Source organism: Centropristis striata, chromosome 13 (genome assembly GCF_030273125.1).
Source record: "Centropristis striata isolate RG_2023a ecotype Rhode Island chromosome 13, C.striata_1.0, whole genome shotgun sequence".
In the NCBI taxonomy this organism is placed as follows: domain Eukaryota; kingdom Metazoa; phylum Chordata; class Actinopteri; order Perciformes; family Serranidae; genus Centropristis; species Centropristis striata.
Genome location: NC_081529.1, coordinates 17,471,360 through 17,490,628, shown reverse-complemented (window position 1 = coordinate 17,490,628; position 19,269 = coordinate 17,471,360). Strand labels below are relative to the sequence as shown.

General features: G+C 39.3%; 1 protein-coding gene across 3 annotated transcripts in view; it reads left to right on the top strand.

The window, feature by feature from the left end:
- Positions 1-19,269, top strand: part of cacnb1 (calcium channel, voltage-dependent, beta 1 subunit) — a 48,306-nt gene that overhangs the window by 19,263 nt on the left and 9,774 nt on the right. The window contains exons 3-10 of one of the 3 annotated variants that reach the window (XM_059347693.1): positions 4,992-5,111; positions 5,285-5,407; positions 6,621-6,757; positions 7,680-7,747; positions 10,088-10,248; positions 14,700-14,780; positions 14,859-14,917; positions 15,415-15,524. In XM_059347693.1, coding sequence (XP_059203676.1) covers positions 4,992-5,111; positions 5,285-5,407; positions 6,621-6,757; positions 7,680-7,747; positions 10,088-10,248; positions 14,700-14,780; positions 14,859-14,917; positions 15,415-15,524 — 859 coding nt within the window. Of the gene's footprint in view, positions 1-4,991; positions 5,112-5,284; positions 5,408-6,620; positions 6,758-7,679; positions 7,748-10,087; positions 10,249-10,699; positions 10,729-14,699; positions 14,781-14,858; positions 14,918-15,414; positions 15,525-19,269 lie in introns of all 3 variants that reach the window. The other 2 variants (XM_059347692.1, XM_059347694.1) reach the window with 2 other exon arrangements.

Below are 19,269 nucleotides of genomic sequence, written 5' to 3'. Positions count from 1 at the left end.
AATTACTTTATTTATCCCTGAGGGGAAATTCAGTTAGTCTGGTAGAATCTCTGTTAGAATGAGACAGCCTGATGGCTGTAGGAGCAAAGGATCTTTTGAATCTCTCCGTCCTGCAACGGAGAGAGAGGAGCCGTCGATTGCTGTTTTTTTGGTCCATAAAGGTGTCGTGTAGCGGATGATCCTGGTATTTCAGGATGGCCTCTAACATCTTGACAGGTCATCTCTCCACCACCTCCTCCAGTGTGTCCAACCTGGCTCCAACCACAGAACCAGCTCGTTAGACCAGTCTGTCCAACATCCTTGCATCTCTGTGTCTGATGCTGCCTCCCCAGCAGACTGCAGCATAAAACAACACACTACCACCACAGACTGATAAAACATCTGCAGCATCTTACTACAGATGTCAAGAGATGCACAAAAAAGAGGCGGCTCTGCCCCTTTTTGTAGAGAGCATCAGTGTTTAGGGACCAGTCCAACTTATTATCCAGGTATACACCTAGATACTTATAACTTGGCACCACCTCGATGTCCACCCCACAGGTATTCACTGGCTGAAGAGGGGGCTTAAACCTGCAGAAATCTCTGATCATTTCCTTCGTCTTTGAGGTGTTCAGTAGGAGATAGTTCTTGTGACTCCAGTCACTGAAGGCTTTTATCAGATCCCTATATTCTGATTCCTGTCCATTCCTGATACACGCCACAATAGCAGTGTTGTCGGAGTACTTCTGGATGTGGAAGAACTCAGAGTTGTATTTAAAATCCCCTGTGTACAGTAACCGCTTTATATTCTTCAGGTACTTTATTCTATAATAATAAATTATATTTTGTTATATTTTGTATTAATAATCTGAATAAAGAGTAAAAGTACAATACTGGCTACCAGACTGTAGTAGAGCAGAAGTATAAAAAACAGCAGTACTTGAGTAAATGTACTTAGTTACATTCCACCACTGACTATTGATTCCCATATCTTCTGTCCGTCTCCTCCAACTGGCTGCCTGTAATAAGCAGCAGAGATGGTTACTATGACACTGCTGGGGTCTCTAGTCTGGCACTGCCAATAGGAAGGCAGCTCCGCCGTCAGGTGGCCTGTAGCTATTTTGAACAGGAGCTGTATGTGAAGTGAAGCAAGCAGCTAAATTAGAGACACAACCTAATGACATGACAGGAGGAGGAGAAGAAGAAGAAGAAGAAGAAGAGAGGGACGGGAGGAGGGTGTCAGAAATGAAAAGCTGGAGAAAATGTGCTCGCCCAGTGCATCAACATGCTCTGAAAGGGTTTCAGGGGGCAGACGAGGTTATTGATCAGTCGCCTCTCGTTCACATGCACCTGTTTTCATATAAAATATTGACTTTTTTTTGTCCGTGCTCATGAATCTGTCAATCCTTCTCCATCTTTTCTCTCTCTGACTCTTTTCTGTGGTTGTGTGTGACATGAATCAACTGGATGAGTGACTCACAGACACAAGCATTTGTCCACACACACACACACACACACACACACACACACACACACGTATACACACAGAGTAATCCCTCCCACTCTCTCTCTCTCTTGCTCTACGTTTTGCTGCATCACCGACCTGTCGTACTGAGCAGGTTGGTTCCAGGTTGTTACAGACGTCATTTTGGCTTCTTTTTTTTCTTCTCTAAAAGCATTCCCATGGGTTCCCCATCAAGGTTTGTTAACCTTCACTTAGTCGGTGCTCCATGTTGGGATGCACTTGTATGGTTTAGAAGATGACTCACAGTCGGTAAGTGGGGGCGGCTGTTATTGTCCTCATTAGATGCTGCATGCCACTCACCGGATCATTCCTCCTACCTGAGTGGGATGCGGGTGCACCGCTGCAAGCGTTTGAGTAAATGAAACAGGAAGTGGGGATGGTTTGTGGATGCCCGAGGACGTGGTGAGGAGTAGCTGGCCATTGCCTTGGCAACAGGGAGTGTCTGCGTTTAGTGTGCTGTTGCCAAGCCACAGAGCGCCTCAATACGACAGGTGGCTGAGCTAGAATCAACATTGGTGTTTGTGGTCTGATTTGAAATCACACAGAGATGCATGGATGGTAAACAGAGGTGTAGAGGAGCATTAATCACACATAAGTGCACGTGCAAACACATTGACACACAACACAGATGCTTCACTCTTCAACATATGATCAGTTTTCCTCTGTGGATATATTTAGACCTCAGGTCCACTCAGTTTGAAATGTTTCTCTTGAAGAATGCTACCAAGGATCCTTTCATTGATTTCTTTTCAGTTTTTTTTACATTTTATTTTTAAAGAACACCATTTTGGCGTTTTACCTCTATTCGATAGCTGGCTTTTGAAAAAAACACTGGAAAAAAAGAAGACAGAGAGGTATGACCTGCAAGAAAGAACCTAAATACGATGCATTTTACCAATATGGGAGACTTGGAAAACCAGCAAATACTCACATTAAAGGGCCTGCAACCACAAATGTTTGTCAGCTATGCTTTAAAAAAAAGATTCAATTATTATTATTATAATGACTAAACATTTCAGCTCTACATTATATATGACTTTGCATATGTTGTGTATATTGTATCATGGCTATTTATTGAACCTTACTGTTTTGAGTAAACGGCTCACAGCTCGCATTTCTTTTCAACTTTAAAATAAGAAACACTTGCATATAAAACAATTCAAACGACAGCAAGTTGGCAGCAAGAAGTCAGAGAGTTCAGAGTTGGGTTTGGTATCAAATCTCAGTACTGCAAAAATACTGCACTGATTTAGTAATGCATCAAATTCTTGGTATGATTCTTTGACTGGTTACTTATTATTTCATCAGATATGCTTGCATATATATCAGGATTTTTTTTCCTTATTTACCATTGATGCATGCGTGCGATGAATAGCACTTTGGCATACAATTTGTGCAATAAAGCAAAGGTTTAAAACATGCAAGAGCTCGACCAATATACAATTTTAACACCGATACTGTGCCAATTCTAGAGAGCTAAAGATTCAGCAATTAATTTTATGCCGGTTGATTCTGTGAATTTCTGAGCTAGAATGAAAATTTGCCTTTTCTATGTAAAATGTGCACCAATCTTGCACCAATATGACAATGCAAAGGTACTCGGAAGGCTGCTTTCTTAAACAAATAACTTTATTAAAGAATATTTATAGAGTATTGTATGTTCACTTTCTGACAATTTAAATAAAGAAATAATAGAAATAATAGCTTAAACCATTTCTAAATCACCCTAAGCTTTGTTTTCTGCATTATATGTCCTGTGAAAAAAGAAAGAAAAAAATGTCGTCATATCATAATAATATCAGCTGACTGACTGTATTGAAAACTAAGGTATCAAGACTTGTATTCATTTGGTATCAGCAGCTAAACTCACATGGTATCATTTTGGCACCGATATTGAGACATTTCAAACATTACGCAGCTCTAGTTCGGAGACATTTGTTGTACTCACTGACTTCACTCTTTGTGTTGTCTGAGTACACATGTGCTGGGAGTTTTTCATCATCGTTACATATGGTATATGTCATCTTTGCGCATTCTCACCTCTATTTTAAAAGCCCACACCTAGTGACTCACTTCTTCTGCCTGGCACATTCAGCTGTCCGCATTCTTGTCAGCACCTCCTACAAAGCGCCAGGCAGCCTGTCAGCTGGAAAAAAAACAGCAAGAAGAGAATAAGTGGGATTGTTATATAAGTTGAACACTCAAACACTTCAGAAGTTCATGCTGCCTCCCTCACTACACTGCTCTGCTCAACAGTACAGTACAGTGGGCCGGCGCCGCAGGCTCACAGGAGGCTTGAGTTTTTATTGTGGTATGGGTGTCTGGATGAGGGTCAGAAGGAGAGAGTCAAGTTACCGTGCATGAGTGGTGGATGTGTTGGAAACTGTAGCCACTTCATGAGAAATTTATATCCACCCTAATATTATAAACAGTCCTCTGGCCATTTTCTCTCTCTCTCTCTCTCTCTCTCTCTCTCTCTCTCTCGCTCTCTCTCTCTCTCTCTCTCTCTCTCTCTCTCTCTCTCTCTCTCTCTCCCTCCCTCCCTACTTGACACACCCACACACTGAATCTGTTGTACCTGTGCAAAAAAAGGCTTCTCACCCCGGCCTCAGTGAAGCTGCAGTGGTAACGCAGGCCGTTGTTATGCATCCGCATAAATCCACCTCAAATTACACAGAGTCAGCTTTCATGCAATACGAAGGCCAAGGCCTCTTTTGTGTCTATGTAGGTTACACTTCTCACGTTAGTCTTGAAATTTTGACCACAAATAAATTGAAAATGCAGAGCGCAACCCTTCTTCTTCATACTTAACCCTCTGAACCTCAAGCAGAGTCCACAAGAGTTATCAATATTTTAAAAAATGCATGCTCCACATTTTATACATATCAAACTTTTTACATTTTTGCAACCTCTCCTGTGCTCTCTGCTCTGTGTAAACAGCCTGCAGTTCAGTTGTTTCATTGGACTGTTGGTCTCAGCCGAGTCATTCATGCCCTCACAGCTACACCGAGGAGGGCAGAATTTAATGTTTTTCACAGGATCTGTTCCATGTAAACTGTTTTATGTTTTATTTTTGGGAAAATTAGGATAAAGTTATTTTGATGTGATAACACTATTTTAGGCTTCGATTTGGTAATTTTCCCTACTGTAAGCGTTCACACATGATTCATTCAAGGGCTGACAGAAAATTGAAAATTTGGTGCTATTTTTTACACTTTCTGGCTATGATAACAGGTGAAAATTTTGTAGGGTTTTTTTTGTTGTTGTTTTCAAACCTGCACTTAAAACCTGTAATACTTGTGGGTTTTACAGAGTAAAGACATAAAGGAATGGAAAACCATCAGATGACTAAACACAGTTCAACATATATCCAGATGCCACTGAGTTCATCCTGCAATCTCACTTGTGCTCTACTCCAAGGTTTGATTCATGGACATGCTGTCCCTTTCCCTTCCTTACCTTAATGAAAACTCATTATGCATTTCAGGGCTCTGCAGACTCCTACACCAGCCGGCCGTCGGATTCAGATGTGTCCCTGGAGGAGGACCCTGAGGCTCTGAGGAAGGAGGCCGACAGACAGGCCCTCGCCACGCTCGAGAAAGCAAAGGTCAGAGTTTAGCTGTTGTATCTCCATCTGTATGCAGTGTTTGTTTAATAGTCATCCTTGTTGCATAACCTTCACATCAGTGTTATGACACTGGAAAACCTTCATCTTCATCTGTGTCAAGGGGACACTGAACTCTGCATTCTAATAATCTTTCATTCCCATCACTGTTTCAGACCAAACCGGTGGCGTTTGCTGTGCGGACAAATGTTGGTTACAATCCCGGACCCAGCGATGACGTTCCTGTGCAGGGCATGGCCATATCCTTCGAAGCCAAAGACTTCTTGCACATTAAAGAGGTACGAACTTTCCAGATGAGCTAATGGCCACACACACTTAATAATAGAGCACATTTCAGTGCTAAAAAAATATATATTTTTCCACAGAGAAATATACTGAATAGTTTCTGCAGCTTAGAGTACAAATTTGTACAAATTTCGGCTGAAGTAACAGTGCATCATTCTGGGTAGCAAACAGACTGAGGCTCCTGTATGGTGTAGGGAATAAAAGACCAACAGCAGGTCGTGGAGTTTCAAACAATTGGCAGTGATGCTGGGATCATGTTTGCAACTCTCTGCACTATCTCCTTCTGTCTCAACCCTACCAGGCCATGAGTGGGAGTTAGCACTCACAAGAGCTGCTGTGCAAGTAGAATTGAGTAGAATAAGGGGTAAAGTAAATTATTAAAAGTAGAGCTCAAACTTTATGACTGTATAAATATATTGGTCGCTTACATAATTGTACTTTTTTTAAGCTTGCAAACGTAGAACATATAAATGATCTTGCAAGAAGATGTTGTAATGCCTTAACGACAAGCTTTTGTGCTATGAAGTCTGTGCTACCTTTTTCTGAAAGTGTAATTTATGTTAAGAACTATTACCTAGGACCCAAAGAAAAACTTTTTCTCAACTTGGACCCAATATTCCTACACTTCTGTGTCTTAAGTGACTAATGGGGGAAACAGTTGGTGCAGTATTAAGGGATGGCTGCAGCTGTAATCTTGTGAGTGGTCGGTGTAATTGCACACCATCGATGCATGTCCATTTAAAGTGCTTGTTTGTTGTTAACAGAGGAATAAAACATTTTTCTTTGTGTTCAACCAATCCTCGCTCAAGGAGAGGTCTTGTTCTGAAATCTTTTGAGAGGTTACTTGTTGCTGGAAGACAACCAAGGGAACGTGAGTGAGAGTTGGAGAGAGGAGGAGGAGCTGGGAAGAGTACAGAAAGCGTAGTGTTATCAAGAAGAGTTTCCATGTTGTGGCTGAATGTTTAGCTGATTTCAACAATGTGGCAGAGGTCACACAAAATGTCTCTGTAATGTCTTTTCCATAATGTTGTCCAGTTGCAGTGCACTCGCTCAGTCCTGGACCAATTTTACAAAATTGTAGTCTGCATTAGTCACTTAGATGTGAAAACATAGAAATGCAATTTTCTTTGCACTCACCAAGAACTATAAGGTATTTGAATAATGTATGTTTTGATTCAACACATAGTGATTACTGTCTGTGTGCAGAAATACAACAATGACTGGTGGATCGGGCGTCTGGTGAAGGAGGGCTGTGAGGTGGGCTTCATCCCCAGCCCGGTCAAACTGGAGAACACCCGTCTGCTGCAGGAGCAGAGGATGAGACAAAACCGACTCAGCTCCAGGTAGCCTTGAAAGTCCCGCGGCAGCTGCAGTACAAGCATCATAAACGACAACCCCGCTTTTTAAAACAGGTCAAACCTGAGTCACACTTCACCCACAGGCAATGTAAAACTTCCTAAAATAGAAAAAGCACTACAGTGAGTCATTGTATTTCTCTACAGTACAACTACAGACTGTATATATAGGTCTCTGTAGTCTCCGTTTGACTTGTTTCTTTAATCCAGGAATGTATATTTTGATTGTTGAAAATGGTAATCAAACATAGCTACTAAAATTATCAGGGTGATTGGGATTAAGTAGTGATTATATTATTAAAATTAGTTAAAAATATTTTTTAATTGCTGAGGTTAACTTCTGCACATATTCAGCAGCTCATACTTGCTTTTCCCCGCCAATTTTTCTCTGCACTTTTCATGACCAAGAGGTTAAAACAGCAACTTCTTTATTGTAAACTATAATAATCAGTGTTGTATTGCAGAAGGGAATCTAAAAAGTGCTTGCTTGTGGCATAAAATATAAGTAATTATAACAACATTTTTTCTTATAGAATACCTTTAAAAACAGTTTACAAAGTGATTTGACAGACAAAGCAAAGCAAAAGCAAGAAACAGAAACAAAGCCAAACAGTAAAGCCAAATAAAAACAAGAATTCAACAGATACAGCAAAAACAAAGCAGAGGGAGTATAAATACTGGTGAAAGATGAGAACAGTAAAAGGGATAAAGACAATTAAAAAATATTGAAATACAAATAGATACAATTAAAAATAATGTAAGTAAAAAAAAGGGTTAAAAAAAAAAAGTTGGAAGACTTTGTAAAAATATGCAGATGATGACCTCTACGTACCTGTATGAAGTACAGCTACTGTGCTTCTATATTTATATTTTACTCTGCATTCATTTTGGCCTGTTCTCCCCGTCACAGTAAATCTGGAGGAAGCTCCAGTCTGGACGTTGCCACAGGAACCCGCAGGCCCACCCCACCTGGCACAGGTGAGGTCACGGGGGTCTCCCTGTCAGCTGACTGTTGTGTGGGCGTGTGAGCAATCCTGACAGAGAGAGAGAGAGAGAGAGAGAGAGAGCCAGCGGGTTGAGATGGGCGCCTGATATTTAGATGAAGATTTTAATTGGCTAGTTAGTTAGGCATGATGATGAATCACGGCGCGTCTCAGTGGGCTGCTGTGTGAAGTGAGAAAGGTCTTGGGAGGTCTGTCATTAGCGCACAGGACGGGACTGAAATAAAGCTGAGAATGGACTGCACTCATTAAACTTGACAAGTGTGTCTGGTGTGCGTGTGCGTGTGCGTGTGTGTGTGTGTGTGTGTGCGCGCGTGTGTGTGCGCATCACCAGGAAGACACAGAGCTGCTGCTTGATATCCACAGAGACAGCAGGAGAGATGGAAGTGCAAACATGGGAAAATACGCCCATGTTTGCACTTTAAGTTTTAAAAAAAAAAATCAAATAGAGACACTGATCTGAACTCTGAAATAGAAACCACATCTGTCTAATGTGCTCACTACATCCCAAGTGGCCAATCTGAATTTAAAGTTTGACATTTTGGGAAATATGATGATTTGCCTCATGGTGAGAGGAACAAAATATCATTCTCAAACCTGTCTTAGTAGTTTAGCACCTGCAGGGGGAAACACCTGACCAAAACAGGCCTGTCAGCACCTCCAAAGCAGTGTTCACTTTGTTAGCAAAACTCTGACTAAATATGTTCATCAACAACTTCATTACAACTGTCATTAAACACTGAGTGATGATATCAACATGGTAAAAGGTAAAAAATTACCAAAATCTCTGGAGTGGAGACAAATTATTCTAGACTTTCTTTTTTCAATTCGGCAGCTCCCTTATCATTTTTACAGCGTCGGCACACAATAAGAACAATCAGGAGGACTCTGAGTTACTTAAAGTAGCTCTTAAATTGACTCCATCAGACGGCTAAACCAGGCACTTTCTGCAAAGCTGCATTCTTAATCGTTCAACATGTGTTTTCCATCAGAGACTGAAAAATTAAAATGTTAAATTAGTTTGATTAAAATGGCAAATTGTTGGTTTTGGCTAGACTTGAGTGAAATGATCAAAATAATCTGGGGGAAAAAAAGACGTGTTTTTATTGACTAAAACTATATTAAAATAGATAAAATTGAGTTTAAAAAGCTTGAGTGAAAACAGAATTAGGTTGACTACATTTGAAAAAGATTAATAAGAGTAAGACTTAATTAAAAAAAGAAATAGCTAATTAAAACACTACATCTTGTTTGTTTAATCTATACAAAACCCAAAGTGTATATATGTGTTTTTTTTAGAGCTGCAGATTAATGGACTAGTTATCAACTATTAAATTATTCTCCAAGTATTTTTGATAATCAAGTATTTTTTTATGTAAAAGAAAAGTCACAAATTCTTTACTCTTTTATCACAGTAAACTGAATGTCTCTGAGCTGTGGACAAGACGAGACGTCTGAGGACGTCATCTTGGCCGTTAGGAAATGATGATTGACATTTTGCACTATTTTATTGGCCAAACAACTATTTCATTAATTGAAAAATGTAATCAACAGATTGATCGACAATGAAAGTAATTGTTTGTTGCAGCCCTGGTGTTCTTACACTTGTACGGATTGAAGAGATGAGTGTAATGTGTGAATTAGTGAGCTTTAGGGGTGCTGGTAGGTGGATGTTTTTACTATTTGACAAAGCCAGGCTAGCTGTTTCCCTCTGTTTTCAGTCTTTGTGCTAAGCTAAGATAACCAACTTATACAGACAGGTATTATCAATCCTCTCAAATCAAGCATATGTCCCAAAATCCCAAATTATTCCTTTAAAGCAAGAATCCTGGCAGCCTCACCCCCTCCTCCTCTATACCAGCCACACCTGCATCACCAGCAACAACCCTGACAAACACTTATTTCCGGCCCCAGCTTCCCTCTCAGCTTGATTCTTTCTTTCCTGTCTGCCACTTTCCTCCAGTTTCCTCTGCAGCTCCTCCGTTGCACATCTACACTTCAACTTTTGTTGCTCTCTTGTCACACTGAATCCACTCTCTATCCATGTTATATCCCACATCTGTGCCTTGCTTCATGATAATCCGGTGTGTTCTTCTTTTGAAACTCTTGTGAATGTTGTTTCCAGTTTAAATCATACTCAGTATATGCCATCTCTTGCCTTTTTCCGGATGCATCTCACATTCTTCTATTTACTCTTCCCCTTTTTGCTTTTCCTCTTCTGTTATTTTCTCTTCTCTCGTCCTATTTTGTTCTTCTCTCGTCCTTCTCTTCTTCTTCTCTCATCTCTGCACCGCCCGCCCTCCTCCCCCCTCATCAGCTCAAGTGGACACGTCCAATGTGTCCTTTGACGTTGACCCCCTCGACCTCGATGCTGAGGAGCCCCCTGAGTCCCAGGGTGACCCTCGCTCCCCCAAGGGCATGTCAGGCAGCGTAACATCCCCTCAGGCCAACGCCCACCGACTGCCCTTCTTTAAGAAGGTAACATTAGGGGCCCTCGCTCACCTCGCCAGCCTCCCTCCTCATTTGTCCCCTAACTCCTCTTAGGATGTGGTCAGGTCTAATCTCTCCTTCCCCTCTCGCTAACTGCTCATAAACTGAACTGTCTCTACCACTGCTGTTGCCCCTGAATCTAACACTGTTTGGCCCCTCAGGCTCCGGTCATGACGGTTGCGCTGAGATATGTTTGGATGTTTGTTTCTCTGCCTGTCAGCTGGGAGAGTTGAACTAACTGATGCACTCTGAAATGGCTGCTGCTGAATATCAGTCTGAATCTATTTTAAATGAAGCCTCCAGTGGAGGCGGTCAGTGTGTTTTAATCAATCAACAGCTCCTCTCCCCACTAATCCTAACCTGTCAATAACTAAATGTGCTCTTGTGTTTTGTGCTTCTTTTTTGTCTCTTCTTGCTTTTGTGTGGAATGCCACTGTAGGTGGTCCAGCTAAACAGAAACAGAAGTCGGTGAGTGTGGTTCGTTCTCAAAACTAACCTCTAACATTTTCACACCTCATCTCCCGTTGTCTCACATTTTTCTTCTTGTATTGTTAAGAAATCAGTCCAGCACGCTTTTATGCTTCCAAGGACACATTAAAGCGAGAAAAAAATTCACAGGATAATTTATAAATCACGGTGGCGCCTCTCGTCATTTCCCCAGAGCTTCTATCACAGCTGTCAGTGTGCAGATGCAGGTGCAGATCCATCCCAGACCCTGTTAGTCAGAGTGTAACAGTAACACATCCTGACATGCTTTCATTTCCATTTGTGACGGGTGATTTGAGAGACAGTAGCCCACAATCGGCTGTTTTTATGCCTTTCAGTACAATTTGAATCACATGTTGTAAGGCTGCAGAGCAAAGACAGGTTATGTTAGGAGTAAGAGAGATCTGGGTATTTAATGCATCTTCCATTTACTGAAGACAGGACAGGATCAGTGTTAACCACAAAATCTCTTTTTTGTAGCTTTGCAGTACAGTGCATCAGAGCCATTGTAGTAAATATAAAATAATTACAGAACTAGTGGAGGTGGTTAATATTCAGAGAAAAATCTTACAGAACTCACAGATTTAACTATTTTTAGTGAAATAGTCTCTGAAACTATAAACAATGTTGGGTCACGTTACTTTTCAAAGTAACTTACTATATGTCCACCTTTGAATCTATTGACTTGTCTACTGCCCATAATCTGTAACTCTGCAGGCTAATTACAGGATGACAGACACAATATCACCCTGACAGTTTGATTATGAAGTAACTACTTGATACACCCTAACAAGTTGATAAAACATGTATTTCTTTTGCAATGGCAATGCAAGGGAGAAAGTTTGATTATTTGCATATTATGTTATTTTTTTAACACAAACACTGATTATAAAGTAATGAATTTGCAAGAAAAGAACTTTTCTGAAATACATGATTACTAAAAAAAAATGATGACAAGGAACAAAATGTTTTTTTCTATCAGGGAACTAAATATTTTAAAAAATAAATGTGGTGATTCTGGGTTTAAATCACCAGTATTTCCTTACTGCTAAATTCAGTTGCAAAATATAGTTCGATTAGGTCTTCCACTGCAGTTATACGCAGCGAGCAGCGGTGTCTTTGGTTTTATAAGGTTGATCCAACCTAGCAAAGTAAAGCTGTGTGGTTACTTATCAAAGAAACAGCATTTTTACAAGTTTTTTGTCGCAAATGTATGACTTTATAATCTCAGGGAGTAGTCCATTTTTTTTCTTGTAAATTTCCGACTTTAATCAAAGAAATTCTAAATATTTTTCTCTGAATATTTCGCCTCTCCCCAACTCTGTAATTCCCTTTACTTTTGGGAAAAAAATCTACAATGGCCCTTATACACTGTTGTACAATAACTGTAGTATTAGATATGAATGAAACTTGCACTGAGGAAGTTTACCGCATCTAGATACAGATATGTTAACGATATTTATCCAAAATGTTAAAAAGCTCAAAGTGATGTTCATTCAGCTGAATCAAATGTTGTTTTTTATCTTTACCTCGAAGACAATCCTTTAATGTTCAAATCAATCTTTTTTTATGATCTTAGCCCTGAATTAGGTTATACAGAATCTTTACTTTGCTGTAAACAGGAAGTGTAACATTTTACAATAATGTGATATTACATTACATACATTACATGTAATTTAGCTGACGCTTTTGTCCAAAGCGACTTACAAGAATGTGATAGTACGGACGGACAATAAACTGTAATACTGAACCATCATCCAGGTCTATATTACAGTGTGTACACCATGCTCCCTGTTACTCACCACACTATAATGCGCTGTGTTATTCAAATCCAATGAGCACTCATGTTATGTTCAGTGCTCCAGAGAGCACTTCAGAAACTTTTAAAATATGTATTTTTAGCTTCTGTGAATACAAATGAGGTGAAATGAGCTTCCGTTGTTCTGCTTTATGTAATGTAATGTACTCCAGCACTATCTCCTGCCTGAAGAGCTGCGCAGCGCACACACAGGAGGAGGTGTGCTTGGAATATAGATCGGGAAAAAAAAACAACATCCAATTTCAATGTTCACAAAGTGTATAGGAGGCGTGACTGTTTTCACCCCGTTCTCATTGAAAAACAGGCCGTTTCTAAAGAGGACAAATGCTGTTGGAGTCCTTATAGATGAATCATTCCTTTCATGATTCACAATGTACAAATAAGCCTCAAGTTCATGCGCTGCAATATGGATTGTGTTTGTGTGTGGGTGTACCGTATAAGTCTCTGGGATGCTTATAGGTCTCTCCATTTTTGGTGTAAATGGCTTAAAGACCAAAGGCTCTTTTTATTTCTTTAAGGCGAGACTCTGCAGGCAAAAACGTCATGTTTTTATGCACTGGTCTATTTCGAGACAGGGTCTATTTTGCTTCCATAACATGTAGTTTCGCAGAATATTGGAAAGAGAGCATCCGAAAAACACATTTAGGTATTTATTTTTCTGCACTTTGTCTATTTGCGCCTGTAGATTTCTCCTGAATTTACCAAAAGTCAGTATTAGATAATGCCTCATTTGCATATTTAAACATAGCATTTCAGGAAAATAATTTTATTAATTTAAGTCATGAACTTAACATGGTGATATTTATATTTTTTCCATTCACCTACAGTGTCGTACAAAGTGTATGTACATTATGCATAACTTTTAAAGGACATTTCTTAAAAAAAAAAATGTTTTTTCTCAAACTCTGACCCTGAATTCTCCACTTCAGTAGCACTTACATTCACCAGACTTTCCAGTTTTATTCCTATCTGTATTCTGAAGGTTTTAACAGAGCGGTTTGTTCATACATCATTCATAGCCTGATTTACATCACATTTTATTCCTAAAATCACAGCAAAAATGTGTTTTTTATGGCTGGAGTGATAATAAGAGGTATCCAAAATTACCTCTGTAAAAACCTTTGACTCTCATATGCCAACAAAATAAAAAAATAATTTTGAACCTGGCTTTATCTAATTTCCAAATTTCTGTTCTGTATGCAAATGTATGCAAATGAGCACATATTTAATAAATCAATAACTTGTTCGCACCATTAAACATAACATTTCAGAAAACTGTTATTGTTAGTAATCATATAAAGAGATTTCATGGTCGATATGTATTAGTTTCATTTTTACATTATTCACCTGTAGTGTCTCTTTTTACAGTAAAAAAAAAAGGGTTTGTGTTTATTTATATCATTAAAAATGGCTGAAATGGCTTAGAGAAAATACATATTTGAAACATTATGGCAAACACTTGTTTCCATTTTATTCAGATTCAGATTCAGACAACTATTGATCAACCATTTGCAGCTTACCACATCCACATACAAACACACAAATCACCAGAGTCCTTTATGTTAAGTTAAATAAGTAAAAAATAATTGTAAATGGCTCAGTGAAACTATGTAAGGTATTTGTGCTTTGTATTTATTGTGCGTTTGCAGCATAAATGGATACAATTGGAATGAATAATTGTCTAAAAATAACAAAAAGTTGCAGCACAAGTGTTAAAAAAAGTTAATTTTTACAATAAAACTCACAATTCAGCAGTTACTGGCAGGAATAACTCGACAAGTGCGGATGCATAACAAAAAGAGAAAAGTGTGAAGTATGTGTTGGAGCAGCAGCTCGGTCACGAGAGCTCTCCTGACACCCCGGCGTCTGGTTTAATTATGGACACTTTAATTATGTGAGACTGCAGACGAAGAAATAGAAGCGAGTGCTTTCAGTGAGAAATTGATTCCAGCCTCCGAACATTCATAGGCAGTCGATAAAACAAATGGACTGCAGCGTCTGAAGCTCGCCATCCATCAATCTGACCACTCGCAGAGGGGAGAGAGGCCTTTTGTGATCATGTTAATTTATGCCTCACTGTACATATGAGTGTATGTTCAGACACAACATAACTGCTGTGTTTTTGACGGCTCAGATGGAGCATGTTCCGCCTTATGACGTGGTTCCCTCCATGAGACCCATCATCCTAGTGGGGCCATCACTTAAAGGATATGAAGTAAGGAGAAATTAAATTATTTTTCATCTAATTTCACTTCCGTGAGTTGTGATCTTACGCCTGATGTTTCGTGTTTAGGTGACAGACATGATGCAGAAAGCGCTCTTTGACTTTCTGAAACACAAGTTTGAGGGCAGGTAAGAGTGACATCATTACTTATTGTTATTATTATTATTATTAGTTTATTTAAAAGGGGACAGTGCAATTTCATAAAAACACATGATTATACATGGTTAAAAAAGCCAGAGTTAGCCAGAAGGCTAGTTTTCATCTGTAGTCCCCTGGCCATGGTGTAAAAAAGCAGAGAATTACGAAACAAAAAACAAAAACAAACAAACAAACAAAAAAAATATGTACAATATACAAAATACATATACAAACACTTACGATACGATTAACAAAAAATACAACATCACATACAACATCACAACTTAACATTTTATCATAACATCAAAACAACACAACAGTCTTATCTTTTAGTGTTGGCAGCTGTAGGTGTTGATAAGCCACAATTTCAACTTTTTTGTGAAGGCCTTGTATGTTGTTAGCAGTTTAACCTCCTCAGGTACTGAGTTGTCAGCTCTGTTTTGACCGCTTTCTGCTCACTAACTGGTGTACTAAATACCCGTTTCAGGATATCCATCACGCGGGTGACAGCGGACATCTCCCTGGCCAAACGTTCAGTCCTCAACAACCCCAGCAAACACACCATCATCGAGCGCTCTAGTACCCGCTCCAGCCTGGGTGAGAACACATGCCGCCACAGAAAACTGACATGAACTCCACAGATCAGAAGATAATCAGACTCTTATTTTGTTATTTGACAGACGATAGAAACAATAACACAGTGCAGCAAATAGAAAACATTTCTGTTCATCACAGCTTGTGGCTGAACATCCATTTAAATATGTGTGTTTCATACCTTTTATAGCTTTGAGTTTCATTCTCTAGATGGAAAGTCAGGCTGTATCAAAAAGTAATTTTTTTTAGATTCAAAGTGTCTGTCGAGGTTTTAAAATCAAGTTTTGAATGTCATATTTTATGAAGTCTTGATGGAGTGCCAAGCAAATGCAGACAATAATTTACTTTATGAATAGGACATTCATCATTTACTATAATGGTGTTGGAGCCATAATATATATTTTTTGTTATTGTGGGTATATAAATGTAATTTGTGGTGCTGTTAGATTGCTGCTAGACGGCCTCATTAATGCAGGTGTCTCCTTTGTGTGCAGCAAGGGAGAGCAAATGAAACTTTGAATGCAATAATAAATGAAAAAAATTGAAAGGCTAAATGCCAAAAGATATGGTTTTAAAAATGTGAATTTTGAGAATGATTACACCTTTTTAAAATAATTTAAGCTTTTTAAATGATCTGGGCTTATTGAAAATGTTTGGATCACTCAAGTCGGAAGTAATCTTACACCACTAGAATCTAATTCTACATATAGTGCAATATAATGTAATATAAGTTAGTGTCGCCAAATTATTATCTGCAACTGTGCAGAAATACCTGGTTTACAGAGGAATGAACAGACATGCAAGAAAAAGAAGCTGCACAGCATTCAAATATTGATTTAGAATTCAAGTGTTAAGGTTATAAATGGAGTTTTGAAGCTTTAAACTATTGCAGCTCAATCTAAGTATTAATTTTTATGTTTTTTTGGTCATTTAAAAAAAAGGCTTAGTTATTTCTTAAAGCATTCGGGCCTTACAGCTTTTATCAAATGCTACTCAAAATGAGAAAGTGTTGCATATGTTGGGGACTGCAGATTTCTTCTGTAGATGTGATTATTTACAACAGCAGGGTGCATTTTGGATAGTTTCGGGAAAAAAACTACCTTGGCCTTCAATCATTGATGTGTTTTTGAATGTATGTTGAACAACAGTGGAGCTCAAAGAATAACATAAAGCAGGTATGAAGACAATTCTTTTAGTAGGTTAAATCCATTGCTTTATTTGGTCCTTATCCAGGGATTTGGTGACAATAAGGAAAATACTGAACATTGGCAGATCTATTCTTTATTGTCCATTTACAGGCAGCTTAGTTTCCAGCTTATTTGCAATTTCACACATTTAAAAAAATCTAATTATCACATTAAAAATCTGTAAAAATACAGTAAAGCAGTAAAAACAGCATTTTCATGATGCTGCAGGAGTTCAGACAATGACAAAATGTTGAAAAGAGCATGTGGATATTGTGTAATATAGACCTTTTCTGCTAAAATCCTTGTGAAAACACACGATTTCGCTTTGCAAATCTAGTGTAATGAATCTGAGGGCAGTCTGGATTTTTTGGAATCATAATTTTGATTTAACATGCTGCAGTTCCATTTTGGAGAACATATTGTACCTCCTCTAAAGAAAGTGTCAAGTTTTTCCCTTTTAAACCTACTCTGACTGAGTCTGATCTGGCCTCCTGTTTCTTTCTTCATCCTGTCTTCTCTGCCCTTCACCCACTCATCCTTCCCTCCTCTCCCACCTCCCATCTTCTTCTCCTTCTTCTTCTTCTTCCACTCTATATTGATCCAGACGTACTGGGTATGTATGCTCTCCTTGCAACAGAACAATGAACCCTCTCTCCTTCTTCCACCCTCTCCTTTTCATCTCACTATATTCATCATCTGCTCATACATTGTTTGTCTGCCCGTCTGCTTGCCTGTCAGTTTCTCTGTTCCTCATACTTCTGCGTGACAGCCTGTAGTCTCTAACAAAAAGAAAAGAGTCACAAAACCAGAGCGGGAAGAGGACTGTGGGAGGGCAGCAGGGCGGCTGGTGTCTGCTCGAAACAATGAGCGGGAACCAGCAGAGAATGGAAGCTGATACTTTCCATACTGCTCTCACGCTTTTAGTGACGTATAAGATAATCATAGACTGCTTAAAAGAGGTGGATGTATTATGAGATCTGGATGACAGGCCCAAAATGGCACCTATTCAGTCCAATAGGAGCTGCCTACTTGATGCATATTCTGAAGCTTCTGGGTTCTCTTCCACAGTATGGGATCCACAGTAGTGTTTCTCCCACTGGTTTCACCCTTGAGGTCCCCATAGACTTTAAATTACAACAAGTCACAGATTTTTAAATCGCTTTACTCTGCATGAGAGAGTTTTACACATATAAAACCTCCATGGATCAAAAATGCATAATAGAACGAGTGTACTGCAGGGAAATATTTCTTTGCAATACAGAAAAAAAGTAGAAGCAAGGCTGAGCAGTGGTTTCCAGTTCTATAATGGTGGATGTAACCATCATCACGTCACCCAGTGGTCTGTGGATTACTGGGGGAGAGGGTGGACCTGGGAAATCTGTACATTCACTTTAAATGTGATATTATAAGGACTAAAAACAGGCATAAAACAAAATATACTTGAAATGAACAGCCGACTCTTTAAAGGGTCTTTCAGTAAAAACAAATGCTGAATAAGGGGATTTTAAGGCGCCTTTCATGAACTGAAAACACACTTTAAATGTTCACAGCGCCATAGATATGCATTGCTACACCTCTATCCTGATGACCCGTTATTGAAGAAGACATTTTCCATAGACTTCTATGCAAATGGACAGGGACATCACCCCCTGCTGGCTATTACAAATAAATGCAGGTTAAAATACTTTGGGTTTACTTTTCAGACCTCCACTTCTTTTATACAGTCTGTGTGGATAATGCTGACCATATACTGTATGTGTGCAGAGCTTCTATGGAAGCTGGACCTCACTTCATGCACTCTGTCTAGTTATGGCAGGGGAGCAAGTTTCTCTCCGCAGTTAAATCCAAATTTGCAAAAGTCCAAGTCTTTGTTGAGGTTAATGGAAACCTGGACAGTTATTTCTGTATACGAGTTCAAGTTCACGTTTCCTATCACTACGGAGGTCCTGTTTTCTTTGCCTCGGACTTTAATTCTCTATCCCTCAGCCCTCTGGAGGCGACTGAAATGTGTGCAGGCCCCCGGCTCTCTGGAGATTGCCTTGCCCCTGTTATCTATCTCTGCCGCTGGGTTGACAGCATGCACACCTCGGAGGTGCTGAGGTTTGACCAGACAGCTGAGGAACATTCTGGTTTTCCGGTTTTAATCTCTCTGCTTACACGTCAACAGGCTAATTTTTTTTTAAAAAGGGAGGGGGGGGGCTGTGCTTGAAATGCTAAATAGTAATCTCTTATAGGCTGTTGTTGAGGAACAATGAAAACAAAACACCCAAGCAGTCTACAGACTTGAGTGGTTCACCCGATAGAATAATTACTGCTGCGCCCATTAGCACTAACGACAACTAATGTTCCACTTAATTTGTTTTAAGAGGTTGTTTTTTTTTACATGGTGAGAAATTGTGCTCTTATTACTAGTGATTACAAGTGCCACAGGCATCTCATTCTTCTCCTTCTTCCTTTGAAATAAAAAAAAGATCTGAAGCACAAAAGGAAATTATGAATGTTGGGAGGTGGCAACAGAATGAGGATGCTGCACTGCTCCATTTAGCTGTGCATAAATGGAA